The sequence below is a fragment of the Bufo gargarizans genome, chromosome 4 (assembly GCF_014858855.1).
Source record: "Bufo gargarizans isolate SCDJY-AF-19 chromosome 4, ASM1485885v1, whole genome shotgun sequence".
In the NCBI taxonomy this organism is placed as follows: Eukaryota; Metazoa; Chordata; class Amphibia; order Anura; family Bufonidae; genus Bufo; species Bufo gargarizans.
Genome location: NC_058083.1, coordinates 387815301 through 387841039, shown reverse-complemented (window position 1 = coordinate 387841039; position 25739 = coordinate 387815301). Strand labels below are relative to the sequence as shown.

At 44.4% G+C, this 25739-nt stretch overlaps 1 protein-coding gene across 6 annotated transcripts in view; it reads right to left on the bottom strand.

Annotated features, from left to right (window-relative positions):
• Positions 1-25739, bottom strand: part of MAP4K3 (mitogen-activated protein kinase kinase kinase kinase 3) — a 275619-nt gene that overhangs the window by 141897 nt on the left and 107983 nt on the right. For all 6 annotated transcript variants that reach the window (XM_044291852.1, XM_044291853.1, XM_044291854.1 and 3 more), the window contains exon 3: positions 16887-16977. In XM_044291852.1, coding sequence (XP_044147787.1) covers positions 16887-16977 — 91 coding nt within the window. The remainder of the gene's footprint in view (positions 1-16886; positions 16978-25739) is intronic.

Below are 25739 nucleotides of genomic sequence, written 5' to 3'. Positions count from 1 at the left end.
TGTGTATTTCCAAGTCTAATTCTGTCACTAAACCCATACCTGTCACCCAGCGCCTAAATACTAGGCCTCAAATTTAAATCCCTCTAAATCTCTCGTTACCGTTGTCCTGTTGTAGCTGGGAAAGTTATTTAGTGCCCGTCAAAGCACATTTTTTGTTCTGGGTTGAAGTACAATTCCCAATTTAGCAATTTCATAATTTAGTGGTTCCTGCTATATCAGAGCTATTTGAAATCTATCCCAAAAAGGGTATATAATATTGAAGGTGCACATAGGGTCATTCAGAATAACTTCACACACACCCGCTACTGTGTATTTCCAAGTCTAATTCTGTCACTAAATCCATACCGGTGACCCAGCGCCTAAATACTAGGCCTCAAATTTAATTCCCTCTAAATCTCTCGTTACCCACCGCTGTACTGTTGTTGCTGGGCAAGATATTTAGTGTCCGTCAAAGCACATTTTTTGTTCTGGGTTGAAGTACAATTCCCAATTTAGCAATTTCATAATTTAGTGGTTTCTGCTATATCAGAGCTATTTGAAATCTATCCCTAAAAGGGTATATAATATTGAAGGTGCACATAGGGTCATTCAGAATAACTTCACACACACCCGCTACTGTGTATTTCCAAGTCTAATTCTGTCACTAAACCCATACCTGTCACCCAGCGCCTAAATACTAGGCCTCAAATTTATATCCAGCTAAATCTGTCCCTAGTGCTGTAGCTGGGCGAGTTATTTAGTGTCCGTTCAAGCACATTTCTTGTTCTGGGTTGAAATACAATTCCCAATTTAGCAATTTCATAATTTAGTGGTTCCTGCTATATCAGAGCTCTTTGAAATCTATCCCAAAAAGGGTATATAATATTGAAGGTGCACATAGGGTCATTCAGAGTAACTTCACACACACCCGCTACTGTGTATTTCCAAGTCTAATTCTGTCACTAAATCCATACCGGTGACCCAGCGCCTAAATACTAGGCCTCAAATTTAATTCCCTCTAAATCTCTCGTTACCCACCGCTGTACTGTTGTTGCTGGGCAAGATATTTAGTGTCCGTCAAAGCACATTTTTTGTTCTGGGTTGAAGTACAATTCCCAATTTAGCAATTTCATAATTTAGTGGTTTCTGCTATATCAGAGCTATTTGAAATCTATCCCAAAAAGGGTATATAATATTGAAGGTGCACATAGGGTCATTCAGAATAACTTCACACACACCCGCTACTGTGTATTTCCAAGTCTAATTCTGTCACTAAACCCATACCTGTCACCCAGCGCCTAAATACTAGGCCTCAAATTTAAATCCCTCTAAATCTCTCGTTACCGTTGTCCTGTTGTAGCTGGGAAAGTTATTTAGTGCCCGTCAAAGCACATTTTTTGTTCTGGGTTGAAGTACAATTCCCAATTTAGCAATTTCATAATTTAGTGGTTCCTGCTATATCAGAGCTATTTGAAATCTATCCCAAAAAGGGTATATAATATTGAAGGTGCACATAGGGTCATTCAGAATAACTTCACACACACCCGCTACTGTGTATTTCCAAGTCTAATTCTGTCACTAAATCCATACCGGTGACCCAGCGCCTAAATACTAGGCCTCAAATTTAATTCCCTCTAAATTTCTCGTTACCCACCGGTGTACTGTTGTTGCTGGGCAAGATATTTAGTGTCCGTCAAAGCACATTTTTTGTTCTGGGTTGAAGTACAATTCCCAATTTAGCAATTTCATAATTTAGTGGTTTCTGCTATATCAGAGCTATTTGAAATCTATCCCTAAAAGGGTATATAATATTGAAGGTGCACATAGGGTCATTCAGAATAACTTCACACACACCCGCTACTGTGTATTTCCAAGTCTAATTCTGTCACTAAACCCATACCTGTCACCCAGCGCCTAAATACTAGGCCTCAAATTTAAATCCCTCTAAATCTCTCGTTACCGTTGTCCTGTTGTAGCTGGGAAAGTTATTTAGTGCCCGTCAAAGCACATTTTTTGTTCTGGGTTGAAGTACAATTCCCAATTTAGCAATTTCATAATTTAGTGGTTCCTGCTATATCAGAGCTATTTGAAATCTATCCCAAAAAGGGTATATAATATTGAAGGTGCACATTGGGTCATTCAGAATAACTTCACACACACGCTTCTGTGCATTTCCAAGTCTAATTCTGTCACTAAATCCATACCGGTGACCCAGCGCCTAAATACTAGGCCTCAAATTTAATTCCCTCTAAATCTCTCGTTACCCACCGCTGTACTGTTGTTGCTGGGCAAGATATTTAGTGTCCGTCAAAGCACATTTTTTGTTCTGGGTTGAAGTACAATTCCCAATTTAGCAATTTCATAATTTAGTGGTTTCTGCTATATCAGAGCTATTTGAAATCTATCCCTAAAAGGGTATATAATATTGAAGGTGCACATAGGGTCATTCAGAATAACTTCACACACACCCGCTACTGTGTATTTCCAAGTCTAATTCTGTCACTAAATCCATACCGGTGACCCAGCGCCTAAATACTAGGCCTCAAATTTAATTCCCTCTAAATCTCTCGTTACCCACCGTTGTACTGTTGTTGCTGGGCAAGATATTTAGTGTCCGTCAAAGCACATTTTTTGTTCTGGGTTGAAGTACAATTCCCAATTTAGCAATTTCATAATTTAGTGGTTCCTGCTATATCAGAGCTATTTGAAATCTATCCCAAAAAGGGTATATAATATTGAAGGTGCACATTGGGTCATTCAGAATAACTTCACACACACGCTTCTGTGCATTTCCAAGTCTAATTCTGTCACTAAATCCATACCGGTGACCCAGCGCCTAAATACTAGGCCTCAAATTTAATTCCCTCTAAATCTCTCGTTACCCACCGCTGTACTGTTGTTGCTGGGCAAGATATTTAGTGTCCGTCAAAGCACATTTTTTGTTCTGGGTTGAAGTACAATTCCCAATTTAGCAATTTCATAATTTAGTGGTTTCTGCTATATCAGAGCTATTTGAAATCTATCCCTAAAAGGGTATATAATATTGAAGGTGCACATAGGGTCATTCAGAATAACTTCACACACACCCGCTACTGTGTATTTCCAAGTCTAATTCTGTCACTAAATCCATACCGGTGACCCAGCGCCTAAATACTAGGCCTCAAATTTAATTCCCTCTAAATCTCTCGTTACCCACCGTTGTACTGTTGTTGCTGGGCAAGATATTTAGTGTCCGTCAAAGCACATTTTTTGTTCTGGGTTGAAGTACAATTCCCAATTTAGCAATTTCATAATTTAGTGGTTTCTGCTATATCAGAGCTATTTGAAATCTATCCCTAAAAGGGTATATAATATTCAAGGTGCACATTGGGTCATTCAGAATAACTTCACACACACACGCTTCTGTGCATTTCCAAGTCTAATTCTGTCACTAAATCCATACCGGTCACCCAGCGCCTAAATACTAGGCCTCAAATTTATATCCCGCTGAATTTGAATACAATACATTGGGCCAAATAATATATTTGTTGTTGTGGTGAACCATAACAATGAGAAAAACATCTAGTAAGGGACGCGGACGTGGACATGGTCGTGGTGGTGTTAGTGGACCCTCTGGTGCTGGGAGAGGACGTGGCCGTTCTGCCACATCCACACGTCCTAGTGTACCAACTACTTCAGGTCCCAGTAGCCGCCAGAATTTACAGCGATATATGGTGGGGCCCAATGCCGTTCTAAGGATGGTAAGGCCTGAGCAGGTACAGGCATTAGTCAATTGGGTGGCCGACAGTGGATCCAGCACGTTCACATTATCTCCCACCCAGTCTTCTGCAGAAAGCGCACAGATGGCGCCTGAAAACCAACCCCATCAGTCTGTCACATCACCCCCATGCATACCAGGGAAACTGTCTCAGCCTCAAGTTATGCAGCAGTCTCTTATGCTGTTTGAAGACTCCGCTGGCAGGGTTTCCCAAGGGCATCCACCTAGCCCTTCCCCAGCGGTGAAAGACATAGAATGCACTGACGCACAACCACTTATGTTTCCTGATGATGAGGACATGGGAATACCACCTCAGCATGTCTCTGATGATGACGAAACACAGGTGCCAACTGCTGCGTCTTTCTGCAGTGTGCAGACTGAACAGGAGGTCAGGGATCAAGACTGGGTGGAAGACGATGCAGGGGACGATGAGGTCCTAGACCCCACATGGAATGAAGGTCGTGCCACTGACTTTCACAGTTCGGAGGAAGAGGCAGTGGTGAGACCGAGCCAACAGCGTAGCAAAAGAGGGAGCAGTGGGCAAAAGCAGAACACCCGCCGCCAAGAGACTCCGCCTGCTACTGACCGCCGCCATCTGGGACCGAGCACCCCAAAGGCAGCTTCAAGGAGTTCCCTGGCATGGCACTTCTTCAAACAATGTGCTGACGACAAGACCCGAGTGGTTTGCACGCTGTGCCATCAGAGCCTGAAGCGAGGCATTAACGTTCTGAACCTGAGCACAACCTGCATGACCAGGCACCTGCATGCAAAGCATGAACTGCAGTGGAGTAAACACCTTAAAACCAAGGAAGTCACTCAGGCTCCCCCTGCTACCTCTTCTGCTGCTGCCGCCTCGGCCTATTCTGCTGCTGCCGCCTCGGCCTCTTCCTCCGCCTCTGGAGGAACGTTGGCACCTGCCGCCCAGCAAACAGGGGATGTACCACCAACACCACCACCACCACCTCCGTCACCAAGCGTCTCAACCATGTCACACGCCAGCGTTCAGCTCTCCATCTCACAAACATTTGATAGAAAGCGTAAATTCCCACCTAGCCACCCTCGATCCCTGGCCCTGAATGCCAGCATTTCTAAACTACTGGCCTATGAAATGCTGTCATTTAGGCTGGTGGACACAGACAGCTTCAAACAGCTCATGTCGCTTGCTGTCCCACAGTATGTTGTTCCCAGCCGGCACTACTTCTCCAAGAGAGCCGTGCCTTCCCTGCACAACCAAGTATCCGATAAAATCAAGTGTGCACTGCGCAACGCCATCTGTAGCAAGGTCCACCTAACCACAGATACGTGGACCAGTAAGCACGGCCAGGGACGCTATATCTCCCTAACTGCACACTGGGTAAATGTAGTGGCAGCTGGGCCCCAGGCGGAGAGCTGTTTGGCGCACGTCCTTCCGCCGCCAAGGATCGCAGGGCAACATTCTTTGCCTCCTGTTGCCACCTCCTCCTTCTCGGCTTCCTCCTCCTCTTCTTCCACCTGCTCATCCAGTCAGCCACACACCTTCACCACCAACTTCAGCACAGCCCGGGGTAAACGTCAGCAGGCCATTCTGAAACTCATATGTTTGGGGGACAGGCCCCACACCGCACAGGAGTTGTGGCGGGGTATAGAACAACAGACCGACGAGTGGTTGCTGCCGGTGAGCCTCAAGCCCGGCCTGGTGGTGTGTGATAATGGGCGAAATCTCGTTGCAGCTCTGGGACTAGCCAATTTGACGCACATCCCTTGCTTGGCGCATGTGCTGAATTTGGTGGTGCAGAAGTTCATTCACAACTACCCCGACATGTCAGAGCTGCTGCATAAAGTGCGGGCCGTCTGTTCGCGCTTCCGGCGTTCACATCCTGCTGCTGCTCGCCTGTCTGCGCTACAGCGTAACTTCGGCCTTCCCGCTCACCGCCTCATATGCGACGTGCCCACCAGGTGGAACTCCACCTTGCACATGCTGGACAGACTGTGCGAGCAGCAGCAGGCCATAGTGGAGTTTCAGCTGCAGCACGCACGGGTCAGTCGCACTACAGAACAGCACCACTTCACCACCAATGACTGGGCCTCCATGCGAGACCTGTGTGCCCTGTTGCGCTGTTTCGAGTACTCCACCAACATGGCCAGTGGCGATGACACCGTTATCAGCGTTACAATACCACTTCTATGTCTCCTTGAGAAAACACTTAGGGCGATGATGGAACAGGAGGTGGCCCAGGAGGAGGAGGAGGAGGATGAGGAAGAGGGGTCATTTTTAGCACTTTCAGGCCAGTCTCTTCGAAGTGACTCAGAGGGAGGTTTTTTGCAACAGCAGAGGCCAGGTACAAATGTGGCCAGCCAGGGCCCACTACTGGAGGACGAGGAGGACGAGGATGAGGAGGAGGTGGAGGAGGATGAGGATGAAGCATGGTCACAGCGGGGTGGCACCCAACGCAGCTCGGGTCCATCACTGGTGCGTGGCTGGGGGGAAAGGCAGGACGATGACGATACGCCTCCCACAGAGGACAGCTTGTCCTTACCCCTGGGCAGCCTGGCACACATGAGCGACTACATGCTGCAGTGCCTGCGCAACGACAGCAGAGTTGCCCACATTTTAACCTGTGCGGACTACTGGGTTGCCACCCTGCTGGATCCACGCTACAAAGACAATGTGCCCACCTTACTTCCTGCACTGGAGCGTGATAGGAAGATGCGCGAGTACAAGCGCACGTTGGTAGACGCGCTACTGAGAGCATTCCCAAATGTCACAGGGGAACAAGTGGAAGCCCAAGGCCAAGGCAGAGGAGGAGCAAGAGGTCGCCAAGGCAGCTGTGTCACGGCCAGCTCCTCTGAGGGCAGGGTTAGCATGGCAGAGATGTGGAAAACTTTTGTCAACACGCCACAGCTAACTGCACCACCACCTGATACGCAACGTGTTAGCAGGAGGCAACATTTCACTAACATGGTGGAACAGTACGTGTGCACACCCCTCCACGTACTGACTGATGGTTCGGCCCCATTCAACTTCTGGGTCTCTAAATTGTCCACGTGGCCAGAGCTAGCCTTTTATGCCTTGGAGGTGCTGGCCTGCCCGGCAGCCAGCGTTTTGTCTGAACGTGTATTCAGCACGGCAGGGGGCGTCATTACAGACAAACGCAGCCGCCTGTCTACAGCCAATGTGGACAAGCTGACGTTCATAAAAATGAACCAGGCATGGATCCCACAGGACCTGTCCGTCCCTTGTCCAGATTAGACATTAACTACCTCCCCATAACCATATATTATTGGACTCCAGGGCACTTCCTCATTCAATCCTATTTTTATTTTCATTTTACCATTATATTGCGATGCTACCCAAAGTTGAATGAACCTCTCCTCTGCCTGTGTGCTAGGCCTAAATATATGCCAATGGACTGTTGCAGTGGTGGCTGACATGAAGCCTGATTCTCTGCTATGACATGCAGACTAATTCTCTGCTGACATGAAGCCAGATTGTCTGTTACGGGACCTCTCTCCTCTGCCTGGGTGCTGGGCCTAAATTTATGACAATGGACTGTTGCAGTGGTGGCTGACGTGAAGCCTGATTCTCTGCTATGACATGCAGACTGATTCTCTGCTGTCATGAAGCCAGATTGTCTGTTACGGGACCTTTCTCCTCTACCTGGGTTCTGGGCCTAAATTTATGAAAATTGACTCTTACAGTGGTGGGTGACGTGAAGCCTGATTCTCTGCTATGATATGAAGACTGATTCTCTGCTGACATGAAGCCAGATTGTCTGTTACGGGACCTTTCTCCTCTGCCTGGGTTCTGGGCCTAAATTTATGAAAATTGACTCTTACAGTGGTGGGTGACGTGAAGCCTGATTCTCTGCTATGATATGAAGACTGATTCTCTGCTGACATGAAGCCAGATTGTCTGTTACGGGACCTTTCTCCTCTGCCTGGGTTCTGGGCCTAAATTTATGAAAATTGACTCTTACAGTGGTGGGTGACGTGAAGCCTGATTCTCTGCTATGATATGAAGACTGATTCTCTGCTGACATGAAGCCAGATTGTCTGTTACGGGACCTTTCTCCTCTGCCTGGGTTCTGGGCCTAAATTTATGAAAATTGACTCTTACAGTGGTGGGTGACGTGAAGCCTGATTCTCTGCTATGATATGAAGACTGATTCTCTGCTGACATGAAGCCAGATTGTCTGTTACGGGACCTTTCTCCTCTGCCTGGGTTCTGGGCCTAAATTTATGAAAATTGACTCTTACAGTGGTGGGTGACGTGAAGCCTGATTCTCTGCTATGATATGAAGACTGATTCTCTGCTGACATGAAGCCAGATTGTCTGTTACGGGACCTTTCTCCTCTGCCTGGGTTCTGGGCCTAAATTTATGAAAATTGACTCTTACAGTGGTGGGTGACGTGAAGCCTGATTCTCTGCTATGATATGAAGACTGATTCTCTGCTGACATGAAGCCAGATTGTCTGTTACGGGACCTTTCTCCTCTGCCTGGGTTCTGGGCCTAAATTTATGAAAATTGACTCTTACAGTGGTGGGTGACGTGAAGCCTGATTCTCTGCTATGATATGAAGACTGATTCTCTGCTGACATGAAGCCAGATTGTCTGTTACGGGACCTCTCTCCTCTGCCTGGGTGCTGGGCCTAAATATATGCCAATGGACTGTTGCAGTGGTGGCTGACGTGAAGCCTCATTCTCTGCTATGACATGCAGACTAATTCTCTGCTGACATGAAGACAGATTCTCTGTTACGGGACCTCTCTCCTCTGCCTGGGTGCCGGGGCCTAAATATCTGAGAATGGACTGTTCCAGTGGTGGCTGACGTGAAGCCTCATTCTCTGCTATGACATGCAGACTAATTCTCTGCTGACATGAAGACAGATTCTCTGTTACGGGACCTCCCTCCTCTGCCTGGGTGCTGGGCCTAAATATATGCCAATGGACTGTTGCAGTGGTGGCTGACGTGAAGCCTCATTCTCTGCTATGACATGCAGACTAATTCTCTGCTGACATGAAGACAGATTCTCTGTTACGGGACCTCCCTCCTCTGCCTGGGTGCTGGGCCTAAATATATGCCAATGGACTGTTGCAGTGGTGGCTGACGTGAAGCCTCATTCTCTGCTATGACATGCAGACTGATTCTCTGCTGACATGAAGCCAGATTCTCTGTTACGGGACCTCTCTCCTCTGCCTGTGTGTGTGCTGGGCCTAAATATATGCCAATGGACTGTTGCAGTGGTGGCTGACGTGAAGCCTCATTCTCTGCTATGACATGCAGACTGATTCTCTGCTGACATGAAGCCAGATTCTCTGTTACGGGACCTCTCTCCTCTGCCTGTGTGTGTGCTGGGCCTAAATATATGCCAATGGACTGTTGCAGTGGTGGCTGACGTGAAGCCTCATTCTCTGCTATGACATGCAGACTAATTCTCTGCTGACATGAAGACAGATTCTCTGTTACGGGACCTCCCTCCTCTGCCTGGGTGCTGGGCCTAAATATATGCCAATGGACTGTTGCAGTGGTGGCTGACGTGAAGCCTCATTCTCTGCTATGACATGCAGACTGATTCTCTGCTGACATGAAGCCAGATTCTCTGTTACGGGACCTCTCTCCTCTGCCTGTGTGTGTGCTGGGCCTAAATATATGCCAATGGACTGTTGCAGTGGTGGCTGACGTGAAGCCTCATTCTCTGCTATGACATGCAGACTGATTCTCTGCTGACATGAAGCCAGATTCTCTGTTACGGGACCTCTCTCCTCTGCCTGTGTGTGTGCTGGGCCTAAATATATGCCAATGGACTGTTGCAGTGGTGGCTGACGTGAAGCCTCATTCTCTGCTATGACATGCAGACTAATTCTCTGCTGACATGAAGACAGATTCTCTGTTACGGGACCTCCCTCCTCTGCCTGGGTGCTGGGCCTAAATATATGCCAATGGACTGTTGCAGTGGTGGCTGACGTGAAGCCTCATTCTCTGCTATGACATGCAGACTAATTCTCTGCTGACATGAAGACAGATTCTCTGTTACGGGACCTCTCTCCTCTGCCTGGGTGCCGGGGCCTAAATATCTGAGAATGGACTGTTCCAGTGGTGGGTGACGGGAAGCCAGATTCTCTGCTATGGAACCTCTCTCCAATTGATTTTGGTTAATTTTTATTTATTTAATTTTTATTTTAATTCATTTCCCTATCCACATTTGTTTGCAGGGGATTTACCTACATGTTGCTGCCTTTTGCAGCCCTCTAGCTCTTTCCTGGGCTGTTTTACAGCCTTTTTAGTGCCGAAAAGTTCGGGTCCCCATTGACTTCAATGGGGTTCGGGTTCGGGACGAAGTTCGGATCGGGTTCGGATCCCGAACCCGAACATTTCCGGGATGTTCGGCCGAACTTCTCGAACCCGAACATCCAGGTGTTCGCTCAACTCTACTTAAGAATGAACTTAGGGAAATCATTAAACAAGAAATGCAGTGTGCCCTGGAAGGTTTTTTTAGTTTCTGAACCCTCTTGTTCGGTAAAAAATTGAGATTCCAAAATAGTGATTTCTGACTCCTCATCCTCAGACTACGATTCGGAGGTAGAGTCGGTTGACTCAGACGATTCCCCCGGATCAGACTCTGAGTTTAAACGCTATTTGTTTTCTTCTGAGGACACCAGAGAGCTTACTAAAGCGGTCAGAACCATTATGAATCTTTCAGACGAAAAGATACATAGCTCTATACATGACGAGATGTTTTTCCTGTTCACAAAAACCTGCATGCTTTGATAAAACGTGAATGGAAACTTTTTGTTCCGAAAACTATTAGACGTAGACTCCCCTTTAGTGATGAGGACGAGACGTTACTAACCCAATGCCCTAAAATGGACCTTTCCCTTACAAAGTTAGTTAAAAGCTCTAATGCACTTCCCTTTGAGGTATAGGTTCACTGAAGGATCCCATGGATAAAAAGGTGGACACATGCCTTAAAAGTTCCTGGGATGCGGCATTGTTTAAACCAAATCTGGCTGCTACTTCGGTAGCCAGATCATAAAAAAAAAATGGTTGTGCCAACTAGAAACCCTTTTGAAGGATAATACCCTCCCTTTGATTCTCTTAAAGACTCTTTTCCGTTACTCATTAAAGCTGTTGATTTTATATCGGATGCCACTGCTGAGTCCGTCACAGATCTACAGCACTAACAGTTTCAGCTAAGAGACCTCTCTGGCTGAAATCTTGGGCAGGAGATTTGTCATCTAAAATGAAATTATGTAACATCCCATTCCATGGCGAGATGCTGTTTGGTCAGGATCTTGAAAAAATCCTGGAAAAAGCCTCAGATACTAAAAAATGTTTTCCCTTGGGAGGAATTTTCCTTTTCGGAAATATAGAAGGGGAAGTTTCTTCCAATCCAAGAAAACGGACAAAAATAAGAAGCAGAAGTCCGGAAAAAGTAGATGGTTTCTGTTCAACACCAAAACCACTGAGTCTTCTAAGCAATTACGCCAAATATGCAGTGGGGGGGAAGGTTAAAAGCTTTTTTCAGCGAATGGGAAAAAAAATTACATCGAATTCCTGGGTTTTAGACATAGTAACAGCAGGTCACAGGATTTCCTTCAGCCGTCCCCCTCCACTAAATGTATTTCAGATAACTCCAGTAAAAAAATCCTTTCTTCTTCAAAACGAGTTAGAAAAAGGCATAAGGGAGTTTTTAGATCTACGCGCAATCGCTCCGATCCCTCAAGAGCAAACGGAAACTGGGTTCCATTCCACAGTTTTTCTCATTTAAAAAAACAATGAAAAATACCACCTCATAATACATCTAAAAAGGTTAAACAAATTCATCAAGTACATTGAATCTTCAAAAAAAAAAAAGCTCCAGCATTTCCAATATCAAGTCCTCCCCTTCGGAATAACGTCAACACCCCACGTGTTCACAAAAGTAATGATAGAGGTTGTCGCCCATTTAAGAAGGCAGAATATTACCATCGTTCCGTATTTGGACGATTTGCTAATAATCAGAAACTCTGCAGCACTATTGGAACAAAACCTGCTTCTGTCTCGTCAACTAATTTGCCAGCTGGTGTGGCTAATAAACTGGGAAAAATCAAATACAGTTCCCTCTCAGCACATAAAGTTTCTGGGGGTGTTGCTGGATTCCACCAAACAGAAAACTTTTTTGCCCCCCACCCCACCCCAAAAAAAGTAGAATCCTTAATTTCCTATGTATCGAGTTTCCAGAAACTCCTGTTCTCCCCAAGTCAGAGAGGCCATGTCCTTACTTGCGTCACTGACAGCGTGCATCTCTGCCGTTAGGTGGGCTCAGTTCCACACCCGCATTTTCCAGGATTGGTTGCTGAAAAGCTGGGACAGGGATCAGAACTCCCTGGAGGCAAATATTGCCAATTCCGGTTGTGTAAAGGACTCCCTGCTTTGGTGGCTGAATCCTGTCTACCTAAGGAAAGGAGTTCCTTGGATCTCCAAAGACCTAGTAGTTGTAACTTCAGATGCAAGTCTTTAGGGCTGGGGGGCTCATTGCCTGCAATACTCTGTTCAAGGTCAGTGGGCTGCCCTTCTGAACGACCTCACCTCAAATCAAATAGAGCTCTGGGTTGTCTGGGAGGCACTAAAAATCTGGTCAGATCTACTGTCGGGCAAAGACGTTCAGATCAGATCAGACCAGACAACACCTCGGTTGTTGCTTATCTAAATCGACAGGGGGGGTACAAGAAGCAGGGTTCCAAGTCAGATATCGTAAAATATTTTTTCCTGGGTAGAAACAGTTCTGAGGTCCTTGTCAGTGGTTCATCTAAAGGGGCATTTGAACTGAAAAGCAATTTTTCTCAGCAGGATTCAGCTGCTGTCAGGAGAATGGAGCTTACACCAGGAAGTGTTCCATCAGATCTGCGTTAAATGGGGATTTCCTCAGATAGATCTGTTCGTGAACCATCTAGATGCAAAACCGCCGAGATTCTTTTCCCTAGACAAAAGAGACTGGAATGTAGGAGTGGATGCCCTCTCGCAGACATGGAACTTCTCCCTAGGCGTTTCCTCCCCTTCTGCTAATCCCAAGGGAGTTGAAGAAAATTTGCGACGAAAAGGCCCAGATGATCTTTATTGCTCCCCTGTGGCGAAAGGCCTGGTTTTCATCACAAAAAATCATGTCAGAGAGCAGCCCATGGGTCCTTCCGTGAAGGAACGATCTTCTCAACCAATGTCCAGTTTTCCATCCATATGTGAAAAGCTTACACCTTGTGTCTTGGAATCTGAGAGGTTAACTCTGAAAATCTAATGGTCTTTCAGATTCCGTGATAAACATAATGGCTGCTAGCAGAAAGGAGATCACTTTAAAAATTACAAAAAAAAGTTTGGAACAATTTTTTTCCTGGTGTTTAGAGTCCCTGTCTTTTTCCATCCAGATAGTTTTGGGGTTCCTTCAGGCTGGGTTTAGCAAAGGCCTTCGTCCCAACACTTTGAGAGTCTATATCGCAGCCTTAAGCTCCATGTTTGATGTCAAAATAGCTGATCATCTGTGGATAATCAGGTTTCTCAGAGGAGGAGACAGACTTCATCCCACACTAAGACCTATAGTGCCCCCCTGGGGCCTAAATCTAGTTCTGTCAGGCCTCACAGAATCCCCGTTTGAACCTCTGTCTAAGGGCTCTCTTCATTTGGTTACACTCAAGGCTGTTTTTCTGGTAGCTATCACATCAGCCCGTAGAGTCAGTGAAATCCGGGCTTTAAAAATGACCGAGCCATTTTGCAAAGTTTTCCCTGACAAAATAGTATTCCTCTAAGATATCTCCTTTCTTCCAAAAGTGGTGTCCAAATTCCATAGACAGGAGGAGATCTTCATTCCCTTTTTTTGTGAGAATCCTAGACCCTCTGGGGAATGTAGATTTCACTCACTTGATGCAAGATAGGCAGTTATTCAGTATTAGAATCTACAGGTCGATTTAGAAAGTCTGATTTCCTTTTTATCCAGTTCCAGGGTGGCAATAAAGGAAAAAAGCTACAAAAGAGTCCATTTTTCAGATCTGAGGCATACAAAACTTCATGGGCCAAAAAAACCAATGCTTCGGTTGAACAAATTTGTAGAGCAGCCATATCGTCGTCTCCGCATACCGTTATCAAACACTACAGGGTAGATGTTGGTTCTGGGCAGAATTTAACCTTTGACCGAAAAGTGCTGCAGGCTATTGTTCCTCCCGAGTTTATTTTATTGCCCCTTGCAGACGAGCGTGTCTAGATTAGGTCCGGATGCGTTGCATCTGCGATCAGGGAAAATCGTGCGAGTAGCCACGCAATTGCAGTCAGTTTTGAGTTCAGTTTTTATTGCGCAGGTGCAATGAGTTTTGCACGCGCATGATAAAAAACTGACTGTGGTACCCAGACACGAACCCGGACTTCTTCACTAAAGTTCGGGTTTGGGTTAGGTGTTCTACATATTTTATTATTTTCCCTTATATAACATGGTTATAAGGGAAAATAATAGTATTCTTAATACAGAATGCTTACTAAAATGTGGCTTTAGGGTTAATAAATAAATAAAAATTAACTCACCTCATCCTGTTGTTCACGCAGCCAGCATCATCCTCTTTCTTCTTCTTTCAGGACCTGCCAAAGGACCTTTGACAATCTTCTTTCTTCATTCAGCATGACCTGCGCTGACGTGGTGAGCGCGATTACGTCATCAAAAGGTCCTTTGGCAGGTCCTCAAAGAAGAAGAAAGATGATTATACCGGCTGCGCGAACAACAGGATGAGCGGAGTTAATTTTTTCTTATTTTTTTTAACCCCTAAAGCCACATTTTAGTAAGCATTCTGTATTAAGAATACTATTATTTTCCCTTATAACCATGTTATAAGGAAAATACAGTAAATTGACTTGAATACATTTACTTACATCATCTCCTAGCAACCATGCATGAAAATCGCACTTGCTTGCGGATGCTCGCGATCCTCATGCAGCCCCATTGATTTCTATGGGGACTGCCTTGCGTGAAAACCGCAGAATATAGAACATGCTACGATTTTCACTCAAAACGCACAAGTGATGCGTGAAAATCACCACTCATCTGAACAGCCCCATTGAAGTGAATGGGTCCAGATTCAGTGCGGGTGCAATGCGTTTACCTCACGCATTGCACCTGCACGGAATTCTCGACCCTGTGAAAGGGGCCTATCTGTTACGTCTCATGGTATGAAAAATCCAACCACGGTCACCTGACCAAAACTCCTTTAAGGTGTCCTATCTATAGGTTAAAACTTTAACCTCTATTATTTACTTTTAAAATGAAAGTCGTATCGTGGCGAAACATGTCGGGTGGGGAAGTGACAATCTCCAATTTTTAGACAGGTTGCAGTACAGAGCAAGATCCACAACCAGTAGGGTCGCAATTTTTGTCCAGCTCAATATATATTGTGTAAATGTTCGGAGGCTAACTGTCTGATCTCCAAGTGTGTGAAACATGTGAATGAATGATGGATGTCTGTCGCGTAGGGATATAGGAATACATCGTATCCATTTATAATAGAAACTCCTATACTTAGGACCTATAGGGACCATTGAAAACAAACCTGGCAATCTGCGGTGATACATGGCCACAGAGTATCCATGAGGTTAACCACCTCCTAAATAGAATGCAGAGCCAGTGACAGCGGCCCAAAAAGGACAAAGTAATTGACTTAGCCCGAAACTGCAACCTGATATTATTTAATGACCTTGTAGTATTGGTTTATCTGAGTATTTTCATTTTAAAAGTAAATAATAAAGGTTAAAGTTTTAACATATAAATAGGACTACTAAAAGGAGTTTATGGTCAGGTGACCGTGGTTGGATTTTTGTTACAATCTCCCGAGGGCCCTATAGGGACAAAAATATGGTTCTTTGTCTCATGGTATGCCTTCGTGGAAGATGAAATATATATACAGTAGGTATGATATTATACATGCTTGTTTACCTATGAACGAGAATAGGTATTTATAGATAAGTTTGGTTGTGGGGTGAATGATAAGGCTCTCTAGGCTTCGGTCCAGAAAGACACTGAAGGTGAGATGGAGGAGGGCATACTTTTAGGGTCCATTCACACATCCGTGTGTGTTTTGTGGATCAACGGATACGCAAAACAGGGACACCGGCAATGTGCGTTCAGTATTTTGCGGACTGCACATCGCCAGCAATTGCGTACAAGAATAGGGCATGTTCTATTTTTTTCTGTAACGGAAAGGCAGACCCGGAAATAAATGGGACCGCAATTCCGTCTTCAAAATGCGTTCAGTGTTACTATGGCAGCCAGGACGCTATTAAAGTCCTGGTTGCCATAGTAGTAGTGGGGAGCGGGGGAGCAGTATACTTACAGTCCGTGCGGCTCCCGGGGCGCTCCAGAATGACGTCAGAGCGCCCTATGCGCATGGATGACGTGCCATGTGATCACGTCATCCATGCGCGTGGGGCGCCCTGACGTCACTCTGGAGCGCCCCAGGAGCCGCACGGACGGTAAGTATACTGCTCCCCACTACACTTTACCATGGCTGCCAGGACTTTAGCGTCCCGGCAGCCATGGTAACCATTCAGAAAAAGCTAAACGTCGGATCCGGCAATGCGCCGAAACAACGTTTAGCTTAAGGCCGGATCCGGATTAATGCCTTTCAATGGGCATTAATTCCGGATCCGGCCTTGCGGCAAGTCTTCAGGATTTTTGGCCGGAGCAAAAAGCGCAGCATGCTGCTGTATTTTCCCCGGCCCAAAAACGTTCCGGTCCGGAAGTGAAGACATCCTGATGCATCCTGAACGGATTTCTCTCCATTCAGAATGCATTAGGACTACACTGATCAGGATTCTTCCGGCATAGAGCCCCGACGACGGAACTCTATGCCGGAAGAAAAGAACGCAAGTGTGAAAGATCCCTAAGTGACTATGCCATTCTATGCAGAAGAAAGGGTTATACCGATGTACACCTTACCAAGGCCAAAACGGCATTCTTTCTGTATTCTTTGGGGGAACAGGAGTCTAAGGAAACATTTCACATACACGCCGGCAGCTTTCTTGACACATGTGACAAATGTACAAAGCAAACATAGTGTAAATGCACCATTAATTCAATAAGTGAACCATTTAGGGAATCTGTAGACTATACGGAAAACATATTTCTTACAGATACATTTCAAGAATGGATCAAATACTGCACCTCAGGTAGCTGCCAAAGTAAGCCACAATGTTCGTATGCTTGCAGTCCTTCATCATGATGATCTCTTGCTGCACCACCGCAAAGTCTTCTCCTGGAAAAGGTAAACACATATATGAATATACATAATATTTCAGAACAAAAAAATCAACTATATTTTTTTACTGCAAATTAAAACCACTTTCTTCTAATCTGTTTTTAGTTTCTGATTGTACATTTTTTACATTCTATTTCATGATTATGGGGATGCCTTCTTGCCTAAGCTGTTGTTAAATGGGTTGTTCCATCTCACAATTTATGTCATAGGATATAAACATCTGATGGGTCTAACTCAGGGACACACGCCTGTCTCAAGAACGGAGCCCAGGTAGAGGTGCGGCCACCCTCCAGGGACTGCTATGGGACTTCTGAAAATAGCCGAATGTTCAAGTCCTTTAGTGGAGAGGAAGCCATGGATGAGTGATGTGTTCTCCTTCACTTCAGGGGCCCTGTTTTGGGGACAGGAGCGGATATCAGAGGTGGGACCAGCAACTTTCTGAAATTTATGGCATATCCAAGTGATATTCCATAAATGTTGAGATGGGACAACTCTTTTAATAGCATTTAGAGATCAGCTTTACAGCAGCCACCATGGGCCATAGACACAATGGTCTGGACTTCTATGGGAGAGTTTTCTAGGCATGCTCTGTGACCTGTGCAGAGGTCATTGTACAGGGAAGGAGTAGATAAGCTTTGGCAATTACCTACTGTGAATGGTGGATCCGGTGTCATCTGTGTGTGTATATCTATATATATTTGTCATTCTAGTCCTGTCTGTGATAATGAGATGACTGCTGATAATGATCTGTACAGACCAAGAAGTGGCACCTGTTATTAGGTTTAGTGGCCGGAGTGGAAACTGCAGGATATTAGATTTTCATTTTTTAAAATATAGATAGTGACATTCTTTAAAAAATATCTGTACACGAAGGCTCAAAAAATTAAGTGAAGTCTGTGGAATAAATATAATTTTTTTTTTTTGTTCCAAATCCTAAGGGCAAAGATAAAGGATGTACTTTATATATTAACCTAAAGGTTATCTGTTCTCAGAATTATGACTCAAGGTGCAGATAGTCAGATTATAATGTGTCATCCATTATAAGAAGTGTTTTTATTATTAAAAGAAAAAAAAAAAAAAAAAAAAAAAAAAGATGCAAAGATTGGTACAATGCGAAGGAAAAATGTACAACTTCTCTGATAAGCTATTAAACAATGAGCTTCCGGATGTCTTCAGAGTGAACGAACACGGCAAATCATCTCAGTATTAGAAAAGGGGTCGTGAACCAGCATCACCAAGTCAACTCTGAAACCAGGAAAATGCTGCAGAAATAGCTAGGCCTTGTGAGACACGATTTCTTCTGCTTAACAATTTTTTAACAGTTTTTGCGGCTCAGGTGCAGACCCATTCACTTTAATGGGGTCGCAAAAGATGCGGACAGCACTCTGTGTGCTGTCCGCATCCGTTGCACCGTTCCGTGGCCCCGCAAAAAAAATAGCATGTCCTATTCTTGTCCGTTTTGCGGACAAGAATAGGCATGTCTACAATGGGCCGCCCGTACCGTTCTCATTGTAGACATGCCTATTCTTGTCCGCAAAAAACGGCATGGTCGTGTGCATGTAGCCTAAGGCTACATGCACACGACCTCCCCGTTTTTTTGCGGTCCTCAAACCGCGGATCCGCAAAAAAAAAAAAAAAAGGAAGCCGTCCTTGTGCCTTCCGCAATTTGCGGAACGGAAAGCCCATTGTAGACATGCCTATTCTTGTCCGCAAAAAACGTCATGGTCGTGTGCATGTAAGGCTACATGCAAACGACCGTTCCGTTTCTTGTGGCCCGCAAAAATAGAAGCCGTCCGTGTGCCTTCCGCAATTTGCGGAACGGAACGGGCAGCCCATTGTAGAAATGCATATTCTTCTTCTAGGACATGCTATATTTTTTTTTTTTGCGGGGCCACGGAACAGAGCGAAGGATGCGGACAGTACACAGAGTGCTGTCCGCATCTTTTTCGGCCCATTGAAGTAAATGGGTCCTCACCCAAGCAGCAAAAACTGCAGCTCGGATCCGGACCCGAAAAACGGTTGTATGCATGAGGCCTAATACACCGAAAAACAGGGCAACCACTGGAATAACAAATTGATGACTTGGTGCTATGAACCTGACAAACTGCAGAAAGATGTAAAATCAGCCTGCCACCTGAAGAAGGCCAACAGATAACGGAGGATCGGAGTATGTTCAGACTCGCTGCAGATCCACAAAAATCCCTCAGCAAATAAGCTAGTAATTTCTGTTCTTCTGCTTCACTAGCGGAGCAGAACAACTAGAAGAACCGGAGTGCCAGATTCAACACATAACTGAACCAAATGGAACCAAACAGGCCCATTTTATCATAAGATCTCTTTCAGAAGAGAAAGGTAGAGTGATTTCCTGTTATGGACACTGATGGTTTATAATGATTTATAATGCTGTGTGTCTCTGCTTTTGCTTTTACAGAATTATACTGACAGTATTATGCCAGTATAATTCAATAGACACAAGGTGCAGGAGAGAGCCCCGGCATTATAAATCTCGGCCCAATGTTATCCGCACTGGACACACTAGTCTTAAAGAAGCCCAAGGGATTGGTTCAGTTTCCGTTCGGGATGCTGCAGGGAGGAATTTGTTGCCTGCTCTACTTGAAATATCTGCAATGAAGCATCCGACGCAGATGTAAACACAATCTTATCAAATATCTTAGAAAAATGCTCACAATAACACTCCACAATCTATTACGAGAAGTGCCTACAAATTCCAGACAGGTCTTCGATCTTAAAGGGTGTTCGACTTTTTACAAATATTATCTAAGGTATGTAACTAAACACTGAGAGCACAAACCTGAATTAACTACAAGCTAGCCTGATTTATTTACCTCCTAATATTGGAATCCAGCAGTTAGTCACACTTGGCTATGAACTCCATCTACCGTAAAGAATTCTTAAAGGACCTTGTTACGACGTTTCACTACCACATAACATATTACACATAAACCTACACGAGTCAGTCATTAGCCAGAATCTGCAAATGCACAAATCTAAACTGTATTAAGGTGCAGGAAAAGTCAGGATACTGTTGAATAAAAAGGCTTCCCCACCGCTTGACCAAATTTTGGATCTGCCCCCCCTCTCTGCTGGACCTGTGGAGGGAAGCTTACTTAACTGCTCTTTGCCGCTCAATTCTAACTCCTGCTGTTCACAGAGTTCTGGTCACTGTTTTTCTAATTTCCAGCATGGATGGGGGTCACATGTGCCGCTGTAGCCAATGACTGGCAACAGCGGTTGACTTTTCCCCCAATTGGCACTTCACTCAATGGAGATGATTTAAGTATGCTTCCCTCCATAGGTCCAGGAGGGAGAGGCAACCTAAAATTTGTTGAAAAAGCAGAGAACCCATTTAATGGATTAGGTTCTGAGGAATAATGAAGAGGTAGGGGGCAAAAGGAAAGGAGTCAGATTAGGGAATGTGATAGGCCTGCCCAAAGAGATGTGTTGTTAGGACAAGCTTACAATTATGGACGTTGACAATCGGATTGTACCTGGCACCACATTCCAGAGAACTGGTGCAGCACAGAAGTGAAGTCAGCAGGAGGTTTGGATCGTGAGGGAGGTTAGTCTTAGATCCTTGACAGAACATTCAGAATGGGAAAGGGGTAGTAGAACCTTTGATCAAACGCCTCATAAGATCTCAAACACATACTTCTAGAAGGCGTCCCAGAACAACAGCTGAGGCAGCCCCCAGAGTGAGGCCATATGTACCCCACCCTCTGACGATTATCAGTCCCAAATTACAGATTTTGAGGGCAGCTCCGAAATACAGACAAGATAGACTGTGCGGGCTTCACTGAACTAGATTTTTTCAAAATCTTCTCTGAAAATTTTGAAAATTTAATGGTGGCCAAAACCAATTTATACGCCTAACAATTCATTGATCAGAATCCTACATTGCCATACACTAGACCCCTAAGTTGAACCCCAGTAAGTGCAGCAGAGATGATAAAGTTTTGGGGAACTCGTGTTGCATATGGGCGTTGTAAAGAAGCCAAACGTTAGATAATATTGGAGTTCGGACATTTTCTACCAGACTCCAATTTACAGTAAGACCATAACTCAGAAGCTATTCGAGTCAATTTGGAAATTCCTACACTACAAAGTGTCCAAAGTCTGTATTATGCACAGACTTTAAATGGATTAAAATTTCTGCTAAAAAAAAATTCTCATTGGACACCGAAAGGGTTAACAAAGTTTGTAAAATCAATTTTGAATAGCTTGAGGGGTGTAGTTTCTAAAATGGGGTGATTTATGGGTGGTTTCTAATATGTAAGCCCCACAAAAGCGACTGGTCCTGAACTGAACTGGTCCTTAAAAAATTGGGTTTTGCTTCTAAATTTGCTTCTAAATTTCTAAGCCTTCTAACGTCCCCAAAAAATTTAATGTCATTTAAAAAATGACCCAAACACGAAGTTGACCTATTGAGAATGTAAAGTAATAACTATTTTTGGAGGTATTATTATCTATTTTAAAAGTAGAAAAATAGAAATTTGAAAATTTCTCCAAAAGTTCTTGCAAATTTGGTATTTTTATATGAAAACAATCAGAATGGCCTGGATAAGTAGCAGCAGGATTAATCCAGAAACTGAGCTTTGGTTTGGCTCACCTCAAGATGCCACATATTCCTGAAAAGAACCCCAGCATATGCTAAAGAATATGTTTTTGTGTTCTTCAATCCTGCTCAGGCGCGACTTTACAGCTCTTTCTTTGCATTGAACTGACAAGCACACGCTTTTATCTTACTGTATTGTCACAACACATTGTGGACATGTTTTAAAGGAGGGATATGCTTTACGTGTCTACTGAGCCCCTACGCTTGTAGTTCTTCTGTAGGCACTATGTGCCAGACTGGATGGTGCATCTCTCAGACTAAAATTACCTAAGAATTGTAACAAAGGATAACAATCTTACTAGGCTGCTTTTGTTCATAGTTTTCTATATCGCACTATTAGGGTCCATTCACACGTTCGTAGTGTATTGCGGATCCGCAATACACCCGGCCGGCACCCCCATAGAATTGCCTATTCTTGTCCACTAAAATCATTATTCCCTGAGAACCAGTTTTAAGCCCTGGAAACCCCTTTTAAAATCATAGAGGGCTAAATTTACAAAAGCCCAACATTAGACCTTTCAAATATGAGCACTATCTATAAAAACTAAGAGCAGGATCATAACATATTCTCTATGGAAAGGTGATAAGGGATATGTTCAGTCACCTGTGCACATACCGTATTTTTCACCCCATAAGACGCAAAAGTGGGGGGAAATGTCCCTGTGTCTTATGGGGTGAATACTAATGAGCGCTTCCATTATTGAAGCACTCATTAGTCCCGGAGGACTGGGAAGCGGTGAAGACTCTGTACTCACCGCTTCCTGGTCCTTGGCCCTCAGCTGTGCAGTAGCTGCGCACGGCATGAGGGCGCTCTGTGACTTCACGCTGTGCACGCGAGTTCACACCACAGCCAGAGGCAGGATGAAGAGGATCACGCTGGAGGAGAGGAGCAGCAGCGTCCGGTAGGAGAGGTTTTTTTTTTGTTTTTTTTGTGTTCTGTGACTGATGAGAGGCATGGGGGCTGCAACATAGCAATGGAGGCTGATATGGATGCTGAAATATAGCAATGGGAGCGGAAATATGCCTATGGGAGCTGATATGGGGGCTGAAATATGGCTATGGGGGTTGATGAGAGGCATATGGGGGCTGATGAGAGGCATGGGGGCTGATATGTGGGCTCATGAGGGGCATGGAGCTCTTATCTGAGGTATGATTGTGGGTCATTCACATTAGGGTCTGAGCTGAGGTCTTATTAACATTGGGGGTCTAAATAGGGCTGTCATCTGAGGTCTGATTAACAATGGGGGCCTGACCTGAGGTCTAATGACAAATATTTGTTTTCTTATTGTCCTCATCTAGGTGCGTCTTATGGGCCGGTGTGTCTTAGAGGGCGAAAAATACGGTACTTTTGCTTGGCAAAGTCGTGGTGGAGACTAATGTGTCTGCGGCAAGTTGCACCACAGACCCCAGATTTTGATACATTTGAGAGAGGATTTCTGATGTTTAAATATAAAAGCTGTATATAGCAGAATCTGATGTATCTCATCTCGACAACTCAGTTTATATATTAGACATATTAATAACAAATATTTTTACAGGAGCAAATATCGAATACAATGCTGACTCTTTATCCATCTCCAATGCTCCTTGTGACTAAATTACTAAGTGTAAAGAACATGTGTGTGTGTGGTTAAATACAGTTAGAGATTCTACACTTTTCGTTTTATTGTAAATTACTGATGATGTATCCTCTATCCCGGGTGTAGGACTCCTGCCGATCAGATGCTGATGACTTGACCAAAGGATACATCATCTGTAATAAAAAAAAAAAAAAAGTGTTGAACCCCTTTAAAATACTGTGGCTAAGGCGGCCACTATTACATTTTTTTTCCAAGGCCACTTTAAGATCCCAGTCCGCCCCAGTGCAGGAACATAATGTTGTCACAACATTGATGGCATATGAGGGGTTGTCACACATTTATTTTCTACACAACAGTTTTGATGGATGCAGATGGTTTATACCTGGTAATACTGTATATTGTATTCTTTTTTCTACATTAGCACCTTGAAGCTCCTGCTATATGCTACATTTAATGTCCTCTACCATTTGCCAATATTACAATACAAGAAACGTGAATGCTGTCCCCTTTTTTATGATTTAATATGAATTTATAATGGCAGTGGTGTTTTACATTAACTCACCCAAATACATTTACTGTCATGTATACCCAAGACATACTGTATACAGCTTTTCATGACCAGGGTGCGGCGGAGGTCAGGTAATAATCAACCAGGGACGGCTGCAGAAGAAATGTCTGTTATACACCCGAACAGAAAAACAAAAGGGAATCACTGGAGCAGGGAAACTGGTGAATAAATATGTTAATCTTCAGATACTGTCTTAAGAGACCCCTGATGAAGAGGCCCAAGTAGCCTTGAAAGCTTGCAATTGTGTCGTCATCTTTTCAATTAGCCATTAAAAGGTATCAACCACTGAGGAATCTCATCTTATATTAACTGGCCAAAAGGGTTGTTTGACGGCAAAAAAGTTAATTTGTGCTAAAATTGGATATAACGTTTTTTTTAAAGCTGCAGGTATCTCCAAATGTCCTGAAAGTTTGCAGGATGTCTTAAAGGAAAATTGTCATCAGAAATGACCTACTGCTTAAATCATGTTTTTATGTTTAAAATATTTTTTAATAATTTTTGGTGAAGTTATTTTTAATTTTCCATGTCAATATCTATATTGAAACAATAACCATAAAACCCTGCAGTTTTCGCTGTGGCCAAAAAGCCTGATAGGCGTCACTTCTTGGTCTGTACAGAAAACTTTACAGCTGTTCCCTGTTTATCTATACACAGAGGTGATATCATTACAGATGTAATTAGAATGACATAAGACAGGATCCACCATTCACAATAGGTGACTGTCAGAGCTTATCTACTCCTTCCTTGTACAATGGTCTCTGCACAGATCACAGAGCATGCCTAGAAGACTCTGCCATACAAGTCAGTGAGGTCCCCTCCCATCCATTGTGTCTATGGCCCTTGGGGCTGCCGTAAAGCAATTTTTTAAAATGCTTTATAAATGCTGCTAAGAACAGCTCAGGCAAGATGGCCGCCCCCATAATCATGTCCACAAAAATAGAATAAATAAATCTGCAATTAGAAAATAAAAACGGATTAGAAAAAAAAGGGAAATTAAAAGCTGTGACATTCTGCGACAGCATTAGGAGGCAGCTAGCTTCCTCCTCCTACAGAATTTTTGGTGAGATATATTATGGGGCTGGCCGACTGGCACAGTCCATTAACCAAGTCAGCCCCCTTCTCCATCACAGACAACTCAGAGAGAGAAAAGGGGGCTGACTTAGCTAATGAACTAAGCCAGACAGTCATCTCTATCATACATGTCATTGACACGCAGGATGAGCCAAGGAATGCATGCCTATCAAGCAAATTCCATAATGAAGAATGGTCTGCCACCCAGTGGGACAAGGCCAGTGATGGCTAACCTCCGGCACTCCAGCTGAGGTGAAATTACGATTACCAGCATGCTCCATTAATGTCTATGGAGTTCTGAGAACAGCCAAGCAAGTGTGCATCTTGGGAGCCGTAGTTTTACCACAGTGCCGGAGGTTAGCCATCACAGGACTAGGTGTATACAAAGATTGAGGAACGGTCAGAGAAAGCATGACCTCGTGTCTGAGAAAAGAGCCTAAAGGCCCCTTTACAATGCTTTACAATTGAGCAGATGACTGTAAGGAAGGAAGTGTTCCTTCCCAGCAATTGCCTGGTTGTCCGTGAGGAGACCGCTGCGTTTACATGCAGTGATCTCCTCCACAGAATAGGGAATAGTGAACGCTAATGCCATCACTCATCGTCAGACAGAATCAATGTTTGCCAGCAGCAGAGTAATGTTTAGGTGGCACGATCTGCTGCCGCAAAGTTCATTTAGGAGACCACACCAACAATCATATTACCCTATGAATGAGCGTTTCCCTTGTCCATCACGTAATCAGCACCACCTTTACACTAGCTTTATCCTTTATCGCTTGTTAACGATTATCTGTCCGATGTTTGGGCAGTATAAAAGCGGCCTTAAGGGAGAGTGCAAGGATAAAGAAAGAAGAACTCTGGGCTAAGAGAAGATGACATGGCAGTAGGCAATTCTCTGGACCTCTAATCA